Raw genomic sequence first — 27711 nt, forward strand, 5'->3', positions numbered from 1 at the left:
GAACTTAGAGAGATAGAAAGAATAGTCAAGAAAGTAAAATTTTGTTTCTTTCCTCTTCTAAGAAATCAAAGTGCGTTGAAGAGAAGTCTTATTATGAGAAAGTTACACACTGTTTATTTATTATTTGTGAGAATCATATATTTCAAGATCCTATTGGTTTCATATAATTATTAATCTAAGAAATCCTTAAGATTTACATTGTTCACAAAAAGCACTATTATGTGTTCAATCATTAGCAGCTAATGCAGTCCAAAACTCAAAATTATTTCACTAAACATAAACAAGTATAGACATAGCACTATAGCAGTGCAACAGTATGACATCTTTTCCACCCATAACAAGTAATTATTTTATCTCCATAAAGAATCTTCTATTCCATAAAATTGGAGGCTTATAGTATATCGAAGTAAAAGTTACAATCTTCATGTAACCTATTTAGCAAGGAGTAGTTATTTTAGGTTATATATTTTGATTTTTTTTAGCAAGCACTTGGGTCAAATGCATTGGAAAAAAAACCTTGACGTGAAAACTAACTCACCAGATTGTAAATATTCTTAGTTCGAACGGTCTTGTCTCAAATAATACTTGTCATACATAGACCAATATTCATAAACATATTTATTTATATAACAAAAAAGGCATATTACTCTTGTGAGAAGACAAAGAGTATTCCCAACTAAACTACAAAGAGAGCAGACTAGAATTATAGTCTGGAATCATGTACAAAGGAACCTGGTGCCACTTGAGTTAAGGACATTGTGGCACAGTCAAATCGTGTTATTCATACAAATTTTTTGCCTCATATCTACTTTATTTCTATCCTTTGTCCTAGTCTAAAAGATGAGGACTCCTTCACAGTTACAAAGTTTACTACAATTAACATGAACACCACATACTCATCTAATAGTCCTATCATACACACTGATTTGCATCCCCTCTCCAAATGAACCACTTTTTCAATGCTTTCAACTGTCATCATCATCAGTAAAGTCTGGTTCAAGGGGCTTCCTCAATGAACCAAGAATGTCAAGTTCAGGCCCATATCTCAAGCTCCTACCTTTCCTTGGGCTGGATGCTAGTTTTGCAGCATACATTGTGCCCTTTGGGGACTGCAGAGGTGCAGAGAAATGTTCACTGCCGGTTCCAAGAACAAAGGCCATCATCAGATTCTCCTTTTTCTTGAGCTCACTTGTCTCCTTTGTTCTCTTATACCTGAACCATGCTGCTTGTATGAAGCATGCAGCCCAAGTCCTCCACTGATGGGAGTGGAACCTAAAAGTGTGCCTTAGTTGTTTGCTGTGCAGCCTTCTGAATTGTGCAGCCACAAACTTCAAGTCCCCTGCAATGAGTGCAAAGGCTTCCACTTCAGTGATGGATTTCACCGTGCGAGTTGACGAAGGAAGGACAACCGTTGGACGAGGGTCCAAGGTCCATGGCAAGAGCTCTTCACCACAGAAGTCACCGGAGCCAAGTCTGCAGGTGTTGAAGAAACCTGTTCTGCCACCATTGGTGGTGCAAGAATCTAGGCGTCCTCGAACAATGAAAAGCATCTCATTCACAAGGTCACCTTCGCGAACCACACAAGCGCCTGGAGTGAAAAGAGAAGGTTTCAGCCTTTCACATATTGCATCTAGCATCCTTTCATCCATGTGATCAAATAGTGGTACCTGCCATGGGCCAATAAGTAGTTCATTCTTAGTTTCTTGTTTCCCAAGAAACATGTTAACAAGGTAAAACTCTTGTTGCCTTGAACCAACAATTGCTAAAACTTAAGTTATTAGATGAAGATACATGAATACTTTTTATGGTACATATCCATCGGGCCACTTCATGCAAGTGCCCTTTGGACTTGTAGCATGGATAATGTCCCACTAACATTGTGCTGAAATTCAACTTTTTATTAGATGAATAGGGGGCATGGGTCAAAATCTAGATCACTAAGCCATAGAAGCTTAGATATTATTTCATGAACCACCTATTTATAATTTTCATAATTCACGGAAGGAGGAAATTAGATGTAGCTTCTTAGTATGTTGTTCTTCAATCAGAATTAGAGTTTTACATTGTTAATTTGCATAATAAATGTTTGTATTAAAGATCAACATAGATTATCAAGGTAAAACTCCAATTCTGATTGGGGAACAATACTAACAGCATCTAAGAAATTACATCAAAGTTTTCTTCTTCACAAAACTGTGTCAATGAAAGCATGTGTAGAAAAGAAAACAAAGATTTACTTGTCGGACTAGATTGAGGCAAAGGTGGCGTTTGATGTCACGTCTTAGATCTATGGGAAGGTCTCTGAGAATAGTTTCCTCATCAACTCCCCTAGTAGCAACCCATCTGAATTGTTCATGACGTCGTACGTTTTGCTTCAGGTAACGGGGGAGCTGCCTGTGATGCATCCATCTTTCTGTATCTGTCCTTCGTATTCTCCATTCTTCTAGCCGTGTAGTGGTGGATTGCAGGTAGGTCTGTTAATTAGATAAGAACTTCAGTTATATGAAAATGATGAAAATACAAGATATGAGGATCAGAGTTATGATCTTATTTAGTTATCACCACATATTCATGGTGCATGCTTTATCCCCTACTTAAAGTGGGCTATCAAGCTTGGATCAAGGTCCTAGTTAGTACTTCAATAAGATTTTGGCAACAAAAAATCAACAATCTATGAAAAATTTAAACAAGATCATTATAAGCCGAATAGTTATTATATGGATGATCAATTCATTATAAATTATGACAATATGTACTACTCAGTGAACAGAAGGCCTGCCTTATAAGGTTCAGAAATTTTACATTAAACTCTAGATAATCCTTGTAAGACAAAAGGAAAATGCTATAAATAAACCTGATGTTTAAAGATTACTATCATACCAGCAGACAATGAGTTTACTTTTGCAAATAATTATCAAGTCCCGAGACTTGTAGCACATTAGAAGACTGGTAACAGCTAGACTTACTTGCATATTGCCTATAAGCAATGCAAAAAGCACCAATCCAAGAACTGCAATAATCATGGCAAAATTGATCTCCGCAACACGTGTACCTGTTAAGAGATTCTGTCCCACAGAGCTGCAAATTTGGCATAGTATTGGTTTGAATATCAAGATTCACAAACTCTAGTGTGGACTAAAAACAAGTTGAGGATTAAGAAGGAATGGAGTGTTAAGACGCAAAAAACATAATATTTTATTTAAACACATGAAGGTCTTGATTAAAGTAAACAAAACCAAAAAATAAAAAGAATTTTTCTGTTTAATTTTTTTTATAAAAAAATCAACTTATCATTCATTAAAATATGTTTTTTTAAAAGGCATTCACTAAAATATGGTTAAGTGAAGTTCTACAATAATTAATAGTATTTCTAATCTTCAATGAAGTGATGATTATGTTGAAGCTTGGAGTTAGTTAAAAATATCAATTCAGCCCTTGATAAGTTGTATCTAAAGTTAGTTAGTTTGTTGTTTATGTTATTTTTCAGTTAGAAGGACCAATCTGCAAGTTAGTTTTGTAGAACTAGTGCAGAGTCCCTATGTTGGCTGTATAAAAGGTGAAACAGTTGTCTCTACGGTCGGTGTGTGTGATCTTTCTGTTCAATTACATGATTAGATCTCTTATTCGCTCTTTTCCTCCTTTGTCTTCATCATTCAAGACTCAATTTTGGTTTCTAGTTTGAGGATGCTGTAAGCATCGGGTCTATTAGTGGTATCAAGAGCTTATGGTTCCAATAATCTTGGGAGAGTCTTGTTTGGTTCCTATGTGGGATCCTCAAAGCTTCATTGTTGTAGAGATGAATGGGAACGGGCTTCCAACGCATCTATCAATCCTTGATGAGAAGAACTATGATGCATGGTGCATTCAAATGAAAGTCATCTTTAGAATGCAGGATGTTCTTGAGTCTGTTATGATAGGACTTTAAGAATTGGAGAAAGATGCAGGGGAAGAACAAAAAATTATGTTCAGAGAATCCAAGAAAATGGATTGTAAGGCTCTCTTCCTTATTCACCAGTGTGTGGATCCTCAAAACTTTGCCAAGATTGCCTCAGCTACATCAACTAAGCAAGCTTGGGACATTCTTGCAAAGGTCTACGCTGGGTCAAATAGGTTGAAAAGAGTCAAGATGCAAACCTTGAAACGACAATTCGAGCTACTACAGATGAATGAGAAAGAAGGTATAGCTGAATACCTAAATTGTGTGCAGAGTCTGTCAAATCAGATGATGGCTTGTGGTGAAATCTTGAAGGATCAAGATCTTGTGGTAAAGGTTTTAAGAACCTTGAGTTCAAGATTTGATTATGTGGTCGCTGCAATAGAAGAATCTAAGGATTTTACAGAAATGAAATTGGATGAGCTTCAATGCTCTCTTAAAGCACACAAGAAAAGAATCAAAGAGAGGGAAATAGATAGGTCATCTGAACAGACCTTACTTACTCAGAGTGGAAGGAGATACAAAAATGGCTCAAGCAGTAGTAAAAGGAAGGTTAAACCGAAAAGCCATAAATCGAAAGGAACAAGAAAGGATGGCACTGAAGATTCAAGTGCTGATGAAACCAATCATGATGATAGTGGGTCACAAGTAAGGCAGAAGGGCTTTGAATATAGCGGTAAGAGTGGTAACTCCAGAAGAAAACATATTCAATGTTGGTATTGCAGAGAATGGGGTCATTTTGCAACTTAGTGCAAAGCCATGAAGACACAAAAGACAAGAGATGATCAAGCACAACTGGCTCAGGAGAGTGACTTAAAGGATGATCAAGTTCTTTTGATGGTGACAAATGATTCAGGCAAGGCTACCAACAATGAATGGTACCTAGATACAAGGCGCTCAAATCACATGACTGGGAGGAAAGACTGGCTGATTGATCTGGATGATTCTGTAAAAAAAAATGTCAGGTTTGCAGATAACAGCACAGTCAAGGCAGAATGTCTTGGGAGGGTGTTGATCCACAGAAAAAATGGTAAAAGGTCCTTGATCAATGAAGTCCTTTATGTACCTACCATGCACAACAACTTTTGAGTTTGGGACAGCTGCTCCAGAAGGGATACAAGACAACGCTTGAGGACCACTACATGAAGATTTTTTATCAAAAGGGTAGGATGATTATCAAGGCACCCGTATCAAGCAATAGGACCTTTAAGATTGAAATCCAGGTTCAGCAAGATCAAAAATGTCTCTCAATCATTGAAGACTCTAAAAGCTGGCTATGGCACAAGAGGTATGGTCACCTGAAATTTAAAAGGCTTCGAATGATGAGTAATAATAAAATTGTTACAGGAATGGCTAATATACAACAACCTAGTAAAGTGTGACAGCTGTTGTGAATCCAAACAACCAGGGAAGTCTTATAGTACTGAAATACCAACTAAGTCTTCAACATTTTTGAATTTGGTCTATATTGATGTGTGTGGCCCTTTTGAGAAAGTCTTTCTAGGGGGTAGCTCATATTTTGTGTCCTTTATAGATGATTACTCAAGAAAGGTATGGATCTACTTGCTGAACAGGAAGAGTGAAGTGTTTCTCACCTTCAAAATAAGTTGTACCTGTGTTGGCTATATAAAAGGTGAAACAGTTGTCTCTATGGTCGGTGTGTGTGATCTTTCTATTCAGTTACATGATTAGATCTCTTATTCACTCTCTTTCCCCTTTGTCTTCATCAATCAAGACTCAATTTTGGTTTCTAGTTTGAGGGTGCTGTAAGCATCGGGTCTATCAGATTATACTCTGAATTATGTTTATTGCCATGCAACTAAGTTGTTATTTGATAAATTATTCAATTTTTACATCAAAAAGTTAAGTTACCTTAGATTCCTTAGTCCCCACCATAGACAGTAGCAGTATTTGTTGAAGAATTGTGAAGCTGTAACTTCCAAATTGAGAGCATCAACAAAAATGCCAAATTGAAAGAAATCACTGTTCTGATCACATAGACGTGAGAGATTGCTTGATCTTAACCAAACAATCCTATCTGGGTCACCCATGCTTTGACAATCAAGATAACGATACTGGCAGTGTGGGTACTGCAGTGTACAAGCTTTCTTCCAACATTCATTTTGGCGTTCAATTGATAACAGGTACCAAGAGGATCCTAAAACCTTTTTTAAAATAGAGGGAAAGTTAATAACTGAATCAAAGCAACAAAAAAGATAAAATAAATGAAGAGAAAAAAGGTTATAGATTAATTATATAAAATGTTTTTCACAATCATGTATGATTAGGTTATTCACTTTTAAATAATTATTTTAAAGTAATTCAAATAATAATGTATGATTGAATGACCTTATAAAACTGTTTTACATTTATATGCATTAAATTCATAAATGAAAAATACAAAAAAGATTGGAAAAACATATCATTCTAAAATGTAATGTTGGTGATCGCTTGTTTTAATATTTGGTTTTCACTTAATCAGTCAAGTTTTAAATGTTTTTATCTGATCAATAAAGTTTTAAAAGTTTCACTTTGATCTTTTAAAGTGATCATTTTGACAGTTTATCATATTAATTTGATCAACTTATACTAATTGTTAGACCAGAAGAGATGTCACACATCATATAAGTGTTCATCAACTTAACATGTTAATGTCAAAAATTGACGAAATGATATTTTAATCTAATATACACTCTAAGAGACTCCAAAATAAAAATCAAATAAGTAACCTAAATTATATTTTAGCCTCTTGATATATTTCGGTTAAAAAAAATTAAATCAAGCAGGAGGTTTTACAAGCTGCATATGTTGAAGATTGGAGAAGCTTTGAAATGTTGAATTCAAAGCTGCTCATAAAAAATTACTGCACCGCCTATGAAATCTGAATGGAGGCACCGTTTTCATTTTTTGCACCATCATTAGCATAGACTTTAAGAAGTACAGCTAGTGCCACCGACATTAGTTTATCTTAGACACCAAGTTTATGATGTTTTATTATTATAATCTACTTATAAAAGCACCTCCGTGTGCCACATTAGGAATATGAATGATCAATTAAGTAAATTATGAGTGAATGAAATTTAGTTTTATTTCTCTCTTCCTCCAGTGAGTGTGTGAGTTAGTGTGGTAAAAAATAAAAAGTTCTTCTCTCTCTTTTTATTTATTCCGCTGCGTGTGTTTGTGGGTTTAATTTATCCCACTGTTAACAATGTATAATATTCCAAATTTGAAAGGTATAGCACAAAGTTCATCATAAGTTCTTATGCACAGAATTACTTGGAGAAAAGTAACTTACATGACTAGCTAGCATATAAAGCATCAGATTGTATGCTGCCCCAGCCCATGCTTTTTCCATCATTACCCCATTTGCCTTGACGATTTCAGATGATAGAGGATAAATAAGATACAACCTCAAGAGGTACTGGAAAATGGAAACAAGGCGTAAAACATGCCTTGAAGCAATCATTTGAGACCCTTTTAGATATGGAATTACTGCCCAAATCAATACCTAACACGTATATGAATTACAAAAATTGTTATCCTACCGCAGAAGAAACAAAACAGGATGTACACAAGTGAGACACAATAGCATTTAGAGCTGTAACATGAATTTAGTTCAGCAAATGAACCTGAGAAATGCAGCCAATGGCACAACCAAGTAGATACTTTTAGTATATTAGTATATTTTTGTTTTATCATAGCACAAGTTGAGTGGGAGAAGTGAAAGTGTTTTATGAAAAAATATAACCTTAAGAAGCCTACAATTTGTCCAAATATGTTTTCACATCATTCAACCAAACAAATACTTTGTAGTCTTTATCCTTCTCTATCAAGTTTCACCTATTTGGCAGAATGTGAGCAAAAGGCGGGTGTAAATGAACAATAAAAATGAAAGGAAAAACAATCACTGCATTAAGAAGTCTTCTTAGTCTCATTATCTACATTCAGAAGTATAAAATTGCAAATCAACTGTTAAGTAGACCCTGATTTCGCTGTATCAAATTGAGAAAAATTATCAAAATATAGGGGTAGCAATAATGCACGAGGTAATAATACTTTTATTGTGGTCAGTATTAATTTACACCTAGAGTTGACTAAGCCCATTTAGAACATTAAGATGTGCTAATAGTGTTCAATAGTTAAGCAATCCTATTGGATAATGCTAAAGCTTAAATTAGCTAAGTTTTGGAATTGTCATCAATTTTATAAGAATCAACTCATCTCCTTTGCTTCTTCACAAACAAATATTCGGAAATTTTCGGATCATAGAAGAAATGAATGCGAATTTTATGTCAGGAACATACCTGTGGAAGTGGTTGAGCAGCCATTACATCAAGCCAGAAATCTCTTCGCATGTACTTTGATGCAATTTTTGAAGAGTCTATGATAAGCTCTCCTCTACCAGAAACACGAGAGGAAGGAGCAATATAAGCAGTTTGAAACCGAAAATAAATCTGAATAATGTAAAATGCATCAATCAATGACCGGATTATGGTGAGGAACACTTCAAGACCAGTTGACATATCAATGCACTTGTCTTTCTTAGCCACTGGTAAGTAAAAGAATAGGGGATCCACAAATAACGAAAGCAAACAAGCTGCTAAGAAGATTTTGTTCCATGTATTTACTCTATGTCCCCTAGGATCCAATACCAAAATCTCTGCTGCATCATAATCCTCAGAAAAGACCCTTGAAAGTTCTCTTCCATCAGAGGACTTGCCTATTGCATCCTTCCCACCCTTCTGTTTATCGCTCACTTCATCAAAGGACACCATTGGCAAGTGACTTTCTTTGTTGTACATTAACTTATTTGTCTCAGCTTCATCTTGGAATCTGGATGCACATATACACAACTGAATTTCAACACCAAAACCAAATGAAAAAAAAAGGGTGATGAAAATAGCCAAGTCATACAAAATTTGAATCACATAAATTGGCACATGTCCTATAACATTACAAGTTAATGGATTCATTAGCATAAATTACACTAAATTCTAATTATGTACAAGTTTGCTACTCAATGTCAATGGGAAAAACTGGCAAACCTCACAGATTTTGATCTATCAGAAACCATAGTTTGCTAGTTCAACTTTTTAGCTTCTCTCTTCAAGCAGACGAAGAGAATATCTCTCTCTCTCTCTCTCTCTCTCTCTCTCTATATATATATATATATATATATATATATATATATATATATATATACACATACATACACAGGCTATTAACCACAGGAAAAGATTTGATAACTACGTGCTTAACCACAAAATATTGTAGCTAGTTTTCAGTTCAATCTTTCCCAGAAATCATGTGACAGAAAAGTAGTCCTATATCGTACAGTAATCTTTTTGTTAGTTTTTTCATGAAAGTACAGGTAAAACCTGTGAATTTGACACTTGTAAAAGCTTGGGGAGGATTCAAAGTCGTCGCTCCTTGGACTTAATGGTCAACTTGACTTCATTTGTTCTGACATAAAAAGATGAAACTAATGAAGAAAGAATGTGAAATGAAACATATATGTGAGGTCCGTGTATGTAGAGCCACAAAAACTGCCTTCATCTACTTCGTCTGTTTTCATATCCATGCAAAATTTTAAGGTTCAGTTACGGGAAACGTATCAATGAAAAACATTACATTCAAGTTCAATTATGTGGATAAATAATAGAAGTAGAAAGATAAATACCATAAGCTAGAAAAAGGGGAGAGAAGAGAAGAAAAGAAATAGAGTAAGAGAAATTTAACCAGAAAATCCATGCTGTCAAGTCCCCCTTAAAAGCTAACTTGAATTCAGTATTTGACTTCTATACCATGAATTTTAATTCCAATCTCTTGATTTGTCCTAATCAGTGAACTAAACCGAAACATGGGTCATGGAACAGTCTCATTCTATTGTGAAACTACTTTGCTTAATTGTTCCCCCCACTTGAGTTACATGACTTAGACTGTAACCGTATCAGGTGTCAACAAAAGTAATTGAAGATTACCTACTACACAAAATTCAGATAATGCCTTACTTGTTAATGAAGCATTCGAAAGCTTTCCAAATGAAACATGGATTTGTTTAATGGTTTTTATTCATGTCATGTGTGGAATAAAATCCTCCACTCAAAGGAGAGAATATATAGTGGCATCAAAGTTTACAATTGCATTGCATTGTAAGCATTTTTTTTTTCTCTCTTCTTTTTATGTCTCAAATTTTGATGACATTGAGAACCTTAACCAACATCACCAGAGACTGATCATTGATGATGTCAAGCTCAAAGCCAAGTCATACACCTTCCTCTCAACTGCATGCGTTGTCTGGGGACAGCTTTGCTTTAATATTTGGAACGTGTGTTGAATTATGCAAATATGGATATTATAGAGAAATAACATCAACACAATTTTCATAAAACGCAAGCTCTTACACTTTATTTTCATTCATTAATTTTTATTGAGTGAAGTTCACGTGCATCTCATTCTCACTCCGGGTCTCATTTTTTATTTAATATAGTCCCATATTCAAACTAGTGAGACTCATGTTAATCTCAAAATAGTATATTAGAAAATGGGTGTTAAAGTATGCTACTAGCACTATCATGATGATATAATTTGAAAATGATCCTTTTTTTTCTTTCAATGAAATTAATTTTATTGTGATTATTATTGTTATTTTTTTTCAATTAAAAAAATAACAATTTTTTTCTTAATCATGTTCCTCGTCTTTCGTTGACTGGACGTTTCTATTTTCCGCACACATTTATTATGTTTTTCCGAACCGTATTTTGCCATTTATTATTGTAAAAACTGCTAGAAAAGTTATTGAAGTTACCCTTAAATTAATTAAAAGGAATGATAACTGGTTAATGAGCCCCGTTATTTGACTTGATTTCTATCACAAATTCTCTGAAATTGATCATAACATTAGCTTGACTTTCAACTCGATCATTAACTACTTATGCAGCTGAGGAGTAGTTATAGGGCGAGGCAGAATAACCGTGACTCGGGAGTGAGACGAAATCAAGGGTGAATATAGAGATTAATGGACTCGGTGCATATTGCAATTGCAAAGGTGATAGCATTAAAGGCAAAGCTGGTTTGAATCAATAACAATCATATATTTCAACTGACCGAACCAAACATTCATACTGCAATGTGATGCAATAGCAGTTGCGGCTTTTAAAATAAATGCAAAAAAATAATCATTTTATTTTGTTTACTAGTAGTGTATTTTTACTTTTGTTAACTGTTTATAAAATCCAATTAACTAATTCATTAAGATTAAGAAAAAATAATTAACTTAATTGATATTAATAAATTTGTCACAAATTTATATACTTTTTTAAAATATCATTATCCTTAATATTTTTCTCTTTTAAATACATCCCAATATAACTTCTCTCATATTTAATTAGAGGTGTGTTAGTCTAAAAATAATTAATGCATAAGAAAATATGGAGTAAGTTTTATAGAAAGGAAAAAACAACTTTTAAAAAGTTATATCTTATAAATAGAAACAAAGTAGTATTAGTATAACAACAGTGAGTTATACGATAAACTTAAATTAAAATAGTTAAAAATATCTAAAATAATATAAGTTTAAATTTAATAAAGAAAATATTATTATAAAAATGTAATGAACCATTGTTCAAAAAAGATCCCATGTAACTTAGATTGTTACAAGATCAAACTAGTTATAAAAGAATTAACTCAAAAGGATAACAGTCGTAACTATAATCATGGCACTGGTAGCTTGCTATGTTTTGAATTTATATGGGAATTTATAGAAAGATGTTTATATGAACTAACCAACGGGATTTATAAAGAAAGGAAAAGAACATGACATACGAAGTTCAAATATCAATATAAAACTCAAATGAACAAGCTTCCCGACAATTGCATTTCAAGTTCAATAATACTATTGTGACCTTTGGGTTCAAGAAAAACACAAATCCATGCATCTGAAGGTTAATTAGAATAAGTTTATTTTTCTGGTTTTGGATACTATGCATTAGTCTTTTAAATGAGTTTATGACTACTTTCTTTTTTTGGATTATGAATATTTTGTTTACGAAGATATGCAATATTAAATAAACACTTGATGCTCCATTATATAAATCATTTATATGTGAAGCTCATGATTTTAATATCGTAATCCAGTTTCTTCATAGTTTAATTTTTAATTTCAGTGTGGTTAGGTTGAACACAGATCCGGATTCTCTGCACTCAATTTTTCTCGTACCCATTAGTAACTCAAAATTATGTACAAAAATCGGACAACTCGTACTGTGTATTGGTAGATTGAACTTTACGGAAGCTGCCTTATCAATTATAGGATCTTCCTCCAATTACTACAAATGTGTTAATACATAGAAAAGCAACTGCACCGAATCGATTTTCGTTGACATGGAGTTGATTTAAAGATAACAAGGGTTGCAAAATTCAACCCTATTATGCAACAATGTTCCAGTTTATGATTTTAATTTTATAGTTCTTTTTAAGGTAACCATGCTATTGGTGGCTCACCACTTTTATTGTAACTACATTTTTCCCATCTACAATCCTCAAATCCAAGGCATTAAGAGACCCCAGCTCAATTTCATTTAAGTCAACCACTTGTTGTTAATTTTATAATTTAACAAGAGAAAACACAGTAGATTTAATTAAAAAAATGGAAGTATTAACATCTCATTAAAAAAAAGGTTTAAATTATAAAAACTTTAAAAATGAATAAAACTATAGAAATATACAAAATAATTCAACTAACAAGATTCATAAATCACTCTTAAATGCAATTTATTAGCATTTTTTTTAGATGTCCCTCCTTAGATTTGCCCCATATCAAATTGACCATAACAATGATAAAATAGTCGATTAAAGTCGAAGAAAAAAAGAAAGTGTATTTGAGTGTTCTTAGACATAATTTTAAATTATTTTAATTCAGTAAAATTACATTTTACAATAAGTTTAAAATAAAATGATTTATGTTTAAACTTTTTTATCTAAAAATTAAATTCAGAATAAAACTTATTACAAGATTCTTAATTTTATCCATAAACTATATTTTTCTTACTTTTCGTGAAATGTACACTTTTAAAAATAAAAGCAACTTCAAATTTAAACCAACCAAGCATCTTTTTTATTTTTTAAAGGTCATGACAAGACAAGATATTTAATAAAAGTTAAAAACATACATCAACCATCAGATGTTATCATACATTTTACTCCCGTCAAACCTTATAGAATAGCTACCCCAGATTAATCCTGCTTGACATCTACACTTCCAGGCTTAACAGGATCTGCTGGAACAGGTTCAACATCTGCCTCAGCCTGCAATAACATTGCCATTTTGTAAATTCAGTTCACATTTGAATTCATGGAAGATTCATACGTGAAATCATCAACACGATATTGTTAGCATTCACATACGTCAACACAAGCATTATAAACATGAATGATGCAAACGCTGACAAAAAACAGAATATATCATCATGTCATGTGGAACATCAACACTCAAGAAGGACAACTGAAGGGTCACTCCCTGGTAGTGGCTTGTCTAAAGGATCACTCGAAATCCATCTTTAAGAAAAACAAATAATTGACAGGCAGACAGATTCTTTCTCAATTGGGAGATGCATGTGATCATCGGTAGCACAAGTCCTTGTCAGCTAAACCAAACATCATACTGGACAACAGACATTTGAACAACGCTAAAATTGTTCCTGACAAAATACTGTCTTTGTAAATGACCAACCCCCAGCAATAATCTATCAAACAACATAGGATAAAAAGGTAGCAGAATAGGCATCACTTCTAACTCAAACTCTCATCAATTTCACCAATTATACTTCATCATCCATCAAATAAATTAAGTAGAATCAGTTATAATATAGTGAAAAATCAAAAGTTGAATATAAAACAACAAACTCCTTTTTTTTCATTCTAACTCATTAAAATATCCTCACAACAGGAGGCCTGGCCACAAAATCCTACAGGCTACAGATACATAGATACTCCAGGAATTCCACATTAATCACCCTATTCATTTGTTAGGATTAGGTTTTCCTCTTTTCTAACTCTTTAGACACAATGTTGAACTTCTTCCGATCTGATCCATCAATTAACAATTGGAACTGGCTCAGAATGATAAAGGCATCAACATGCAAATTTTGCAGAATTCAAGCTCTAAATCACATTGCTGGTGACAGCTTTTGGAACAAATCACCAAGAAAAAGAATATTTTTCCATTTCTTGTAAAAATAAACTTTAATGCTAGTGGGATCAGAATATTTGGAACCAGATCTCAGCATTATCTTATAGTGCAATAGCAAATTCCTATTGTGGAAATTGGTGCAAAATGATCATATATGCATCTGCAAGACTGCAGCTAAAAAAGCTAAAAGAGATGATCTTGATTGCAGAATACAAAAGATTGTCTCTCAAAAGCTATTCCACAATATTATGTCTCCAATGAAGACTTCTACAAAGAGCTAATAAAAGGATTAATAATTGTGTTCTGTTCGATACAGCCTGACACTCAAATACTGCTCCATAAGCCATATTTCTAGCATGGATCCACATATCTTACTTGATTTAGAATTTTCCTATAGACATAAAATCTAAACTAACGAAAGCACCTTAAACTTGAAGTGCAATAAAATGACTATTCCAAATCATTTAGGAAGACATTAGTTGATCCAATGGATTTGTTATGTGCTTCTAGTTACTCTAATAACATCTCAAATCTCTGCACCTTCTCCTCCATGTCCTCACAAGGTTTAGCCATATCTTGACATCCACAATTCACCCAAAATATTCAGAAAGATCTACAAAGTGACACAGTTGTCAGCCATTGCAAAAGGCAGTGCTACAACAACATACTGTAAATAATCACAGGATGGCTGATGCCACTCCTGAAAGCAAGGTCATTAGTGGGGACAGCCTCCACTTCAAATGGAAGCTCCATGTCTCACATAGGCCATAGCTGACACCGGATTCACATTCCTCAATCCTGTAAAGTTGCAAAGTGCAGTCCAGTGTTGTTAAATAGCCGCCATGGCTGAATGATGTGACAGATTTTTTGCCAACCGCCATAGGCAATTTGTGAAGGGAGGCTTACCATGGTGGCACCATAAGGCACAATGGCGTGTTTATATGGTGGAACTTTGGCCTTTTGCCATGTTCTGCCATCCATTGATAACACTGGTGTGGTCTCACTCACACACCGCCAACAACAAATTCACACCCCATTATCACATTGGTTATTTCCTACATACTAAAAGCAAATAATTGTCCATTATTGACCTGAATGAAATCACAGATTTATTATTCCACCCTACCAGAAAACAAAAGAAATTTCCTTCCAAACCACCAAATTGAGCACTAACAAAGTCTCTGCCATTCTTTTCTGCTCGACCGAAGTTTTGTTAACTTCCACAATAAGGACTTTAAAAGTCACATACACCATGGTTGATAGTAGTACATAAAAATTAAACTTATATGTAAACAATTAAAATTAGGCATTCACTTACTTTACTAACCCTGTTGGTTGGAGGCTTGTATGGACATACAGGAGGAGCCCTCTCCGGTTTCCTGTACTCCCAACCAAAAACCCGATAGATTTTTCCCTGAAAACAGAATCACAGATCAACAATCACCGAAACATCTCTTACAACTATAAATTCTATTATTTTTTTTTTACTGATCATGGTATTGGTACGAAAATGTCCCAACTGAAGACAGTGACAAAATTTCATAGAAGACCATGAGCGCACGCAAGACAGGTATTTCCCTCTCAACATGATCTATTCCACTCCCAAGGACCACCCTCAAAGGAATGGATTCTTGAACCACTTGGTTAAGGGATACAAGACACTACGTTATTGGTTTATAATTTCATTTATTATCATTATTAATTTGGGTAAAATAAATATAATATAATGGGGAATTGCGCTTACCATTATAAAATAGTATAGAAGAGGGAGGATGTTGACGATCGGAACCAGAAAAAGGGGCAGCAAACAAGCCAAGCAAACCTGTAATATCACATCATTCAATTTTTGTTTGAAAATTAAACGAAAACGAAGAATTGATAGCAGAAAAAGAACGAGAGAATTGTAGATAACAGTACTGCCATACCATTTTGGGATGAACGACTAGATTACGCGAAAACCGAGAACGATTGATTCAGCAGCGCTATTCACAACAGCGAGGTTAGCGAGACAATTTTGGTAATTTCCATACCATGCCAAAAATTAGATATAAGTATTGGAATTTAGACTGTTGGGCCCATTCATTATTTATAGCCTATGGACTGCAAGAGGGAAACCAAGCACAACTTGGGTATTCCGAAAATTGCTAATAGCACTACCCACGTGAGTGCCTTTTAACATTATTCTGAAAATGCTCTTTTGACGAAAACACAATGGAATCATGATTTTATTATACAATTTTCACCCCTAAATAACACAACGGAATCATGATTGCACTGTATAATTTTTTTCATCCCCAAAAAATAGACAACGAAATCATGATTCCGTTGTATTATTTTTTTCATCCCATATAACACAATGCAATCATGATTTCATTGTGCAATTTTTCCACCCCCAAAAAATACACAATAGAAGCACGTTTTCATTGTGTTCTATGTTGAGAAACACAAAGGAATCATACTTTTATTGTGTATTTTTGTGTTGTTTTGTAAAAATAACACAACAAAGGTTAATTTCGTTGTATTCCTCAACCCATAACACAACAAAAACATACTTCTATTGTGTAAAAAAATTAAGAAAAAAAATAAAAAACACACCACAACAGTTCGATAGCGAGATGATGGAGAAATGAAAGAGAGAGTTAAAGGGAAAAGGGATCAAGCATACAAGGAGGAGGGAGTTAGGCGGATGGGAAAGAAAAGGGGAAGGGTGGGAAAACTACCTTAGAGACAGTTTTGTGTTTTTACCCCAAATTAAAAAGTGGTAGTACCAATAGTAAAATTGGTAGTGCCAATAATAGTGCCTACACAACTTTGAACACAATGGAATAATCAATGAATTCAGTTTACATGCACCCCTAAAAAAAAGAGTAAAAGATATTTTTAAACTTTATACTTTCATTGAATTTTGTTTTTAGTTCTAAATTTCATATTGTGTTATTTAATTTCTTAATTTTATAAAAACGTGGTTTTAGCCCCTAAGCTTACTCTTTATTATTTTATTTTTTTTGCATGTTCTTAAACTGTAGATTGTAAGGACAAGAAGAACTAAAAACACATCTTTTATAGAGTTTTAGAGACTAAATTGAACAATATGAGGAACTAAAAATAAGATAAAACAAAAGTATAGGGATTAAAAATATATTTTTATAAAAAAATTATATACACTTAATATGTAAAGAGATTTCACTAAAAAATATGTAATTTTTTTATATTACCGTTAGAAATTATTGATTTTGTATGCATAAAAGAATGCATGCATACAAAAACCTGCTCAATCAATTATTTGTGTAGAATTTGAAATTCTGTAACACGTATCATCCTAAATACAAGAATGAAATATACAATATATATGATGTGTATATTATTAACCAGCAACTTAAGGATTATCTCTTGAATTTCTCAATCCAGATCTCCGCCCTACCAACCGAGCTAAGGTCAGTTAGTAGGAGTTTAGCTTATTTAGTATTTGATCATTTTATGCTTATTGTTGTATCCGTTGCCTTTCCACATTCAACTATTTAATTCATTTCAAAACTTATCTCAAAAAGAAAAGAAATGTCTTAATAAGAATTAGCTTATCAATGTAATATATAGTTAATTATAATTGACAATTTAGATAATCTTATTAACTATTTTTTCAATCTTATTTTAGTTTCTGGAGATGTTTCAATTATGTCAATAATATAATAATTATTTTTATGAACAATGTCCTTTATATAGGAGTAAGAATTACTCCTTTTTCTTATATATTTTTATTGAAATTCTTTATGTATGATAATATTTGGGGTGTTGATATAGTTAATTTTTTAACCAATAGGAATTAAGATTTAATATCATATTTTTATTTTAAAATTTAATGATAATTAGAAAAAAGGAAAATTAATTTTTTAAAAAAATTGCTAACAAAAGATTAATTTAAATACAAAAGTAAGGGCATGTCAATTATCATAATAGCCAGCAACACAATATGACATGCCCTTAAACAAAATAAGTTGCCATTTTAATGTTTGTAATAGCTAGCCATTTCATTTTGCCTTCTATAAATACTTCGTATATGGCCTGCTTGCTAGGACCTATTTGATAAAGATAAATAGTGTACCTTATCTTCAACAGCCCATTATAAAGGTAAACAATATCTAAGTTTTTTTTTAATTTTTTATAAAAGTAAAAGTTTAGGTGAATTAGACTTAAGTGACTCATCATGTAAGAGCACCTCTCAAAGCTCAAATAATACTTACACAAATATTTATAGATTATTTACTAGCATGATACTCACATCGATAATGACGGATGAACAGGCACTGATTCTAGTCTCACCTCCACCCTCTGGGTACTTATATATATATATATATATATATATATATATATAATGTAAAATTAATATCATGTAAAATAATGATGATTGATGTTAGATAACAGAAAATTATGGGGAAAAATTAGTTGTATTTGTTGTAATTATCACAATACTTAATGTAAAATTATATAAAATCAATTATATGTTTATTGTTATTATGATAATTGTTAAGATTATTATCATTTAAAATTATTTTATTTTATTTTATGTGTAACTATAAAGTTACATATATTTAAAATTTTACAATGGATGAAAAATAAAATTCAACCTCTTTCTAATAGATTTTTGAATCTATACTTACACATTGGAAACGAGAATTGAACTCATATCATTCTTATATAATTTATGTTTATAGCTTATCTATTAGATTAACCTTTATTCACTAGTACAAGTTCTTAACTGAAGAGGAGAAAGTTACTCTTCCATAACTTTACATTTATTAACAAAAAAATTGTTATAGAAACATATGAATTTTGTAATTAATTCTTTTTGTAATATGCAGAAATTATAAAGAATAATAAAAATAATTTGCTATACATTTATTGTCTAGTCATTAAGTTTGGAGTAAGTTCAGAGTGCCAATGATATGCTTGATAATTAGATTATGCACCAATCTGAAACTAGAGTACTATCGTTTAATAGATTCAACTTTCATGCAAATCATGACAGACCCGTGAAGAGAATCTGCTGAAACGCTGAAGAAGTAGTTTCCTTGTAATAAATTAAAGGGACCCTGTGGACTTTCAGAACTACTGACATTTTAATTTCTCTGATTAAATGACATTGTTGTTAGTTTCAAACGACTCTAATACACAAGAACACACTTAACACAAAAAAGAAAATTATCATTTTCATCATTAAAAATGACAATAACATTATTATAAAATGAAGAGCGTGCTTATAATATTCGCACTCACCATGGCTCAATCCCTGTCGGCCTAATCTGTCTTCATTACACATTGATGTTATTATTTTCTCTTTCTTCCCTTTTCCTTGTTCTAACCCGAAAGAGAAATGTAACAAAGCGGAAAAATCCACACAATCTTACCAAATTTCTTCTGTCAAGGAGGACCCTTGGACTCTCAATCCGTACACTTGCATCAATGTTGTTGTCAAGGAAGGGCCCCATCTCATGTCATCCCCATATAAAAAAAAAATTAACTTTCTAAAAGATCACACAACATATGTAACAAATCACACAGAGTAGTGATTAGAGAGAGCTTGGTTCTTCTACACTAAAATTATGCAACATGATAAATCACTTATAGTTCCATATGGGTATAAAAAAATCATGCACCTTGTTACACCAAATCCGATCTGACTTTCAAATTTACTTTACCACATCAAACACATTAGAATTACTCGGATTTAGTGCAACAAAATACATAATTATTCTATTCATATGAACCGATATACCAAATATTGCACAACTTTATAGTAGAAGAATCAATTTATTCACTTTTGAAAGTGTTACCCCCAGCACTCAGGTGTTAGTTTGTGGTCTCTTTTGTGGTCTTGGCAATAGTTATAGACCATGTGGTATTTTTGCACCCATCTCATGGCCCAATATTGGCGTCTGGTCAAGCCACCGGAGCGATATGGTGAGGCTGAGACTGGGCGGCACCGACGAGAGGTATAGGCTGAGCAACCACCAGCCCTGAAGTTTGTGTACTTTGCAACAAAAGGTTGGTATCTGTAATCAGCCTTGTACTTCCCATCTTCTGTTGCCCATGATGAGGCATCCCATATTGAACCATAAAGCCACATTGGCCTCAGTGGAAATGTTTCAGCACTCTTCCTTGGGTATCTCCTTATGGGAATATCATCCACAAGGAATCTGATATATTAATTCATAATGTCAGTAAAAGCAGTCAATGTAAATCACTTTTAATGTGGCTGTGATTGTATAATGCCATGCACTTTGATTGGTTGACCGTGTGAGGGATAGAAATTAAACTCAATGTTAGTTATGAGAAAATAGTCCATGCCCTTATAATATAAAGGATTTTTACTCTGCCATCTAATACGGTCATATATTATAAATTTGTTGATTATTATAATATTTATTTTAAAAATCATATCAACTTTTAATTGGTTCACAAGTTCACAAACCATAGTGGATGAAAATTAATCTCTAATATTATAATGAAAGTGTGAAACTAATTTTATATCCGTGGCCAAAAAGTATATCACTAAATTAATGTCACTTTATTTGTTAGAGTGACCAGATTTTTACTTTACCCCACACTTCTAACAGTTCTGTTTTCATACTTTGTGTGCTGTTCAGGTGATCTTGATTTTATATGATTAACCCTGTCACCAAGTGCCTCTTTTCCTTTATCCTCAATTTCAGGGAAAACGGAATTCTTTCCTTTTCATCATCCAAAATATCACTCTCATTCAATTGTGCCTACACTGTGCTGCCTTTTGTAAGAGCTGGTCAAATCAACGACACAAGCATGGATCCCAAGTTTAATACTATTGATTCCCTTTTACCTCTCTTCTATCTGCTTCAGTGGAAAATGAAATGTTGCCTACCCTATCTTCTCTGCTTTTTCTCTAACTAGGACTAACAAATCTAGCCATTTCAAACACTACCACACAGATACATAGTAAAATGTACAGGGACTTACATTATTTCCTTAGGACTCCAAAGTATAGCATAGTGATGAAAGTTTTGGGTAGGATCAAACCAAAGGTGGAACTTCATTTCTCTGCCAATAATTGTTCCATCCCCACTCCCTCTTATATAAATATTGGTCTGTAAAGTATAAGGCTTTCCAAATGTTGTCCCAAGAAACTCAATGTCCACTTCATCATGGAAGCCCGGATGTGCCTCATTGTTAGAAAGCTGCCATTACTCAAATCATTAGTAAACTTAAACCAAACTTCAATCAATCAACTTATGTAAAAATCATTTGACCACATCTTACATAGAAAGCTGTTATTAACCAAATCATTAAGTGGACTTAAACTAAAAATCAATGTGTAAACTTCCATCAATCAACTTGTAATTTTGTACAAATCAATTGATTATAACTTACATAGAAAGCTGTTATAACTCCTGCAGTATAGCCAGGATGGAGCTTAATGGAAGCACCAAAGTACCCGGATCGAAATGGTCGATTTGACTTGAAGCCACTTCCTGTTAACAAAAGATGTGTCACACTTCAATAACAATGAAATAAAATACGTAGTAGATAATAAAGCATTGAAAGTGAATTTAAACATCAAGACTCATACCTGAGGAGCTATCAAGCCATATTGTTAATGCATTTTGGTCTATGCTTTGGTGCTGAGGGCCCCAAAGATTTCTAAACCCTCTATAGAAGTTCACAGGCCTGAATTTGGAACTTGGCCTGTAACCAGGTGAAGGTGGCCAGTAGGCATTGCTTGAAGAGGCCATAAGCATAAAGAATAAAATAGCAAAGGGAGTTATCAAAGCCATGAAGAAAAAATGAGTAAGCTAAAGTGTAAGCAGGAAGCAGAATGATGCTGCTATTATAAATGCAGGGTGAGCGTGAAAGGGAGAGGGGACTGTTCAAAGAAAGGAGCATATGAAATAAGAGTATGGCAGTACAGTTTGATAAAAATAAGAAAATTTGTGGTCCCTCCATGAAGAATTAACGGTGAAACTGAGGAGAATTAAAGAGGAATTAGAAAACTAAGCATACCATTAATTAATTGTTGATCATTACAGACAAAATGGATGGTCTTTAATTGTTGGATTACATTCAATTTTTACACTTTGCAGGGCCACTTAAATTATGCCATTCTCTTTTTCCCAATGCTACTACTTTACTTCTTACTAATAATGTCAGATAACTTTTCTGGTGTGGTAGGAGAGCTTAGAAAAGCTGATGGCATGCAGAAGAGGGTAGATGGGGTGCCTTAAATGTTGTGTTTGCATGGCTCTCTAAATAAATAATTCTTAATACAATACAATGATGTTAATTACACACAATATTCCCTGCACTATTTTAATATCACTTCCTTTTTTAGTAATAACTAATAAAATAAGAAAAATACATGTCTCAATGCATACACTTTATCTTTATTTTTTGAATGAAAATACTAACTAGTCTCTTTAAGACATTAGTTAAATAGTTAAATAAAAAATTATTAAAATACATAAAATTACGTTGTTGTTCGTGATTACTTTTTTATTTTTTTATTTTTATAATAATTTTTTTAATTAACTAGTATTCTAACGACACTAGTTAATAAAACCCTTATTACAAATAGTAATATTTTGAAAATGAGGTGTGAAATTTGGTGCGCAACTAACACAACCCTTTCTGATAGATGTGTCAGAACTCTGAAAGCACTTGCTGGATTAACCCCATTTTTTGCATTTTTCACCATGCCACCCTCTTCATTGTGTCTGCTACTATTCAGTGAAGCATAACTGTAAGTGGGATTAAACAAATAAATGAATGCATAAATAATGAGTTAAAGTGAAAGAGGTGTGGGCCAGATTCTGATATAGTCAATTCTTATGAACCCCAAGTGAGTAATGATGCGTTTTAACCTATGAAAATTTCATGAATGAGGTGGGTCAAAAACTATCCCTTAATGGTCCCCAAAGCTTGATATCAGGGGGCACACGGCCACACGCATAATTGATTGACTCGTAGAAATAACCCTCTGATGGATGATTCACAATCTTAAGACATATGATGAATAATTAAGAAAAGGAGTCCATAAAAATTGCAACCAATCACATTATATATTTGTACAACCATCAGATGTTTTACCAAAGATCAGTTTGTCAAAATCCATTTTTAAGGTTAAATATGAGTAGGCACAAGTTGCTGCATGGAAATTACTGCTCCAAAATTCTGTACTTATTTAGTTTATTTTTTGGTTGCAGCAAACTAAATGATTACTTGTTTTGTTTATTTTTTTATTGACAAATGTTAATTTTTTAGTTTTTATTAGATATGTTAGTTAGAGGATTTGTACCTGTAATTTTTCTCTCTTTTTCTTCTCCCTTTATCATTTTCTAACCTTTTGACCAATCTTATATTTTCTCTTTAGTTGATTGATTCCTTGATATAGACAAATTCTTGAGTACAATCTTCTGAAGTGAATCATTTGAATAAGATGTTTATAATGTTATTCATTCTTTAGGTGATATGGGAATTAGGGAGATGAGGACCCGCATTCTTTAACACATTGAACTCATTAGATGAAGGTTAGACAATTTATATTTCATTTCAATAGATCATATTTAAACTATGTACTCGAGAATTAAACAGGTCAATCTTCATATAATGGTACCAATTCATTACAATATATATGCGTGAATGTAGTAAATCAGTTTCCGAACAATTATAGTAGACTGGTAAGTGCACTGAGTTTGACTTTCTCTCTAGAAAATGTGTGCTTACCATATTTGGCCACATTTAATGATACAAACTATCCAAATCAAATTATATAACCCCAAACAAGCAATTAAGTAGATTTTGTGAAAGATTGCGAGCAATTTTCGAGACTAAAAATACAAAAAAAAAAAAAAAAAAAACAGATAGGTTAGTGCCTACGTCAGATATTTGGTACGTGGACCCCTGACCAATGTCCCACAAATCCTACAAAATTTAGAGTCTTGGGTGCCAACTAGTACAAGAAATTAAGGCATGGTTTCCCATAAGCAAACCACAAAATCGCAAGACATAGATCTATAAGACTCGAAGCAACTACCAAGTTTCCGGCCACAACCACCGCTACAAGATGTTTAAAGATAATAACCACAAAAATAGAGTCTCAAAGAATTCATATACAATAATACAACCTCAAATTATGCAAACAATAAATGTGACATGAAGAAAAAAAATATATAAAATGATGGGGATTTTGTGTGCTCTGGATTTTCATGTACAACTTGCAAGAGCTTCTTTTCTTGACCTATAATGAAGACAAATTCACACGATTGGAAACACGCACTACTCTGTCGGTAACATGGAGGAAGTGAGAGATTAAGGGTGTATGATATGGGGATGGGAGTAGGGCCACACCTTGTCTTAGCCGACACAAATCACAAAACTCCTATCATATGACACTTGATTTCAACAATTTTGTTTTACGTTATTGTGAATAATATTGTGATTTCTTGGGAATTGAACGTGTTGTTCATAAAATGGAGATTATGATTATGATCCCATTTGTTATGCTGTATTTCCTATTTTATACATCGGTTGATAACTTGTAATGAAAGATACACCCTGTTCTTTTTGTTGAAAATATACTCTAAATGGTTGATGTAACTTGTCTTTTGAGATTGCATTTTACTACCAGATTTGGATAAATTTATTCCACCGTCCCTTGACTTTGTCACCTCCAAAGATGGTGTAGTGATTGTGACTGTAGCATTTACGGATTAATTACCTCGCTATCTTCATGTAGTAGGGATTGGGAAAGGTTGTTTCGTGTGGGAGGGTGGCAATGGTAGCAATGGCAAAGCAAATAAAGATGGAATAATGTTCGTGTTATATGTTATTGGTAAGTTGTAAACAAGAAACGTAGCTTTACTTCCGAAAAAAAAATCATATTCGGTTGTTTAATACTATCAAACATGGTTATGTCTTTAAAATTAAGTTTGATTAAAGCAAAAAGCCAAAAATTAAGAACGTAACTTTTGCAATTTGTGAAGAATTTTATATTAAATTTTATTATAAAATTGGTTTTGAAATAAAATATTTTTAAACATAAATCATTTTACTTTAGTTTCAATTTTTATTCACACTAATTTTGTAAAATCAAGATAATCAATAATCAAGTTTATAAATATTCTGAGATATAATCTTAATAAACCAACATTTTTTTAAAAAAATTGATTAATTAAAATAACTAAAATTCAGTTCGCTTAAAAAATTAAGTTTAACAAACAATTGTATTTAAGTAAATAATAATAATAGTGTTACTGTTGTCATAATTTATTATAAAGTTTAATGGTTATGTACATATAATATAAAATATTTACATTCTAATTTAATTAAAAATTATTGTTAGTGTGACTTGTAAGGTAAATTATGTTTATCATAAAGTTTAATGTTTATGATAATATAAAATATTATCATTTAATTATAAATAATTATTGATATGACTTTTAACATTTATAATGTATAGTATTTTTTTTATCTCTATTACTAATACACCATTTCTTTAATAATACACTTTTTGTTGTTGAGTATAATTCACATATATTCTACTAAATAATATGATATTGTTTCTCTCGTAAAAAAAATATATGATATTGTTTCTTATTTGATTAATAAATCTTATTTCTTATTTATCAAGTTCTACATAGATTTTATTCGAAAATATATTAAAAATAATATGTTTGCGTAAAAAAAGAATATGTTAAATATCATATCTCCAAATTTTCTTCCTATTTTCTATATATACCATTTAGTACTCGACTACTCTTAAAAGAGTCCACGTACTACCTTATTACTCTGGGTTTTAGTATTCATGGCCTTTGCATGTGTAATTGGCTGTCTGGGAAGGTTTTATAAAAAAAAAAACATTTGTATTATACAGACTATAATGCTTTCTTTTGAGGTTGCAGGACTCATTCATTGTAGATTCGGATTTGGTCTCTCTTGGACACACCTTGTGTTCCAACTGAGCTAATTAATAAAACTTAGCTTCTTTGCTGTAAAAAAAAAAAAAAATTATTGCTTTCTTTTTAACGTAAATATAATAGCTTATCTCTCTGACATTGATAAAAACTTATGGAAAAGAAAAGGAATATTCATTTAGCAACTCACCTCAATAGTTTATTGACTCTGTTAATTTGAAAGTTTTTTTTTTCTCTTTCCGTCCGTGAACCTATTACAAAGGTGTCACGTGGTTTCGTAGTGGCTGGAGTTTAGACTTATGGTGCTCTATATTATATAAAACAATAAATAATGCTTTTGACAGTATTTTTTAAGTAGGGCAATTATTTATGAAAGTGATAAAACACAAACATTTATTTTTCCAAGAAAAAATCAACTTGTGTATGGATTGGATACTCTAGTCTTACGAAGAAATAGGACATTGTACTATTCACTACTTTCCAAGCTGTTATATTATTTGTTTATACAATAACACATACGACAATTTGTATGCTCCACTTTCTATTCATAAATGAAAAATAATAATTTTATAAAATTAATCTAATTATTATTAATTTATTTATTTTTATCATTAATATTATAAGAGATATAAATAAAAAAAATAATTAATATTATATTAATAATTTAAAATGATATTTATTTTAAAATTTATTTTTCCTTTTTATACAATGATTATTATGAGACGAAGAAAATAATATGATTTTTTCTCTTTATCTCTCTTTATTATATCATTAATTCATTTCATTTTTTCTCTTTATCATAAATTTTTTTATACAAACAAAATTTCTCATATTTTTATTTTTTCCTAATTATTATAATTAAGGTCTTTGATTCTTCGTAATTTTATAACTTTTAATAAATTTTAACTAATTAGAGAGTGGGTTAAAAATTATCTTTCTAACATTTCTCTAATTGCATTTATCGATTTTGATTATTTAAAAATGATTTTACAAAAAATAGAAAATAATTTTGTTTATGATGTTTTTCTAAAAATATAAAATAAATTCGGTAATTTTTTTAAAAAAATTAAGATAATTTGTAAATTTTGAAACTAAAATAAAAAGCACAATTTTGTTTATGAAGTTTACGTATGCTAAGAATTAGGAATTAAATTGTGGTCAATGACCAAATTGATACTCGAAACAATTGGCCTGAAAGATCAAAATTACTCACTTAATCCACGATTAGTCAAATGTTGTAATAATTTAGTATGATTGTCAACTTTTCACCATTAACATTAACACCAATTCTATGTGGCCAAAACACAACCGTTTTGCTCATCCACGTGGCAAGCTAACTTGCGAAATTCAAAACAATGTGTTGGACTAAATTGTTAGAAAATCATTTCCCCTTTAAAAAATTCAACTTTGGACTAAATTGTCAACAAATTTAACAATCTGCTTCAAACTAAATTGCCAACAAACTTTTTCCATCTTCTTTCCCAAATTTGAAACAGCTAGGCAACAATAATGGATGAAACCATAAATGCGATAGATATTTAACATGGGTTGGTGTTTCAATTTAAGTATTGGTTAGTCGAGTATATGTGTAACAACTCGATCGAATCACATCGAAATGAGAGGGATTCAAAGGCTGTACAACTATGAGACTA

The 27711-nt window shown here is 32.2% G+C and overlaps 3 protein-coding genes across 4 annotated transcripts; all 3 read right to left on the bottom strand.

The window, feature by feature from the left end:
* Positions 1–605: 605 nt before the first annotated feature.
* LOC114381187 (protein CNGC15a-like) lies at positions 606–9064 on the bottom strand. Its single transcript, XM_028340379.1, has 7 exons — positions 8980–9064; positions 8239–8767; positions 7230–7442; positions 5807–6099; positions 2967–3078; positions 2238–2474; positions 606–1667 (listed from the first exon to the last, which is right to left on the bottom strand). Exons 1-7 carry the CDS (start codon positions 9006–9008, stop codon positions 966–968), a joined length of 2115 nt encoding a protein of 704 aa, XP_028196180.1. The 5' UTR covers positions 9009–9064; the 3' UTR covers positions 606–965.
* Positions 9065–13020: 3956 nt separating this feature from the next.
* Positions 13021–16194, bottom strand: LOC114381361. 2 transcript variants are annotated; one of them, XM_028340600.1, is made up of 4 exons: positions 16049–16194; positions 15868–15945; positions 15451–15537; positions 13021–13240 (listed from the first exon to the last, which is right to left on the bottom strand). In XM_028340600.1, the coding sequence occupies exons 1-4, from the start codon at positions 16049–16051 to the stop codon at positions 13169–13171; spliced, it is 240 nt and encodes a 79-aa protein (XP_028196401.1). In that variant the 5' UTR covers positions 16052–16194; the 3' UTR covers positions 13021–13168. The 2 variants fall into 2 exon arrangements, with proteins under 2 accessions (XP_028196401.1, XP_028196400.1); XM_028340599.1 differs by having other exon boundaries at positions 15442–15537; positions 16049–16193.
* A 3107-nt stretch (positions 16195–19301) lies between these two features.
* LOC114381862 (probable xyloglucan endotransglucosylase/hydrolase protein 32) lies at positions 19302–22036 on the bottom strand. Its single transcript, XM_028341086.1, has 4 exons — positions 21721–22036; positions 21522–21622; positions 21111–21328; positions 19302–20314 (listed from the first exon to the last, which is right to left on the bottom strand). The coding sequence occupies exons 1-4, from the start codon at positions 21923–21925 to the stop codon at positions 19948–19950; spliced, it is 891 nt and encodes a 296-aa protein (XP_028196887.1). The 5' UTR covers positions 21926–22036; the 3' UTR covers positions 19302–19947.
* Positions 22037–27711: the final 5675 nt, after the last annotated feature.

This window comes from Glycine soja, chromosome 13, assembly GCF_004193775.1.
Source record: "Glycine soja cultivar W05 chromosome 13, ASM419377v2, whole genome shotgun sequence".
Taxonomy (NCBI): domain Eukaryota; kingdom Viridiplantae; phylum Streptophyta; class Magnoliopsida; order Fabales; family Fabaceae; genus Glycine; species Glycine soja.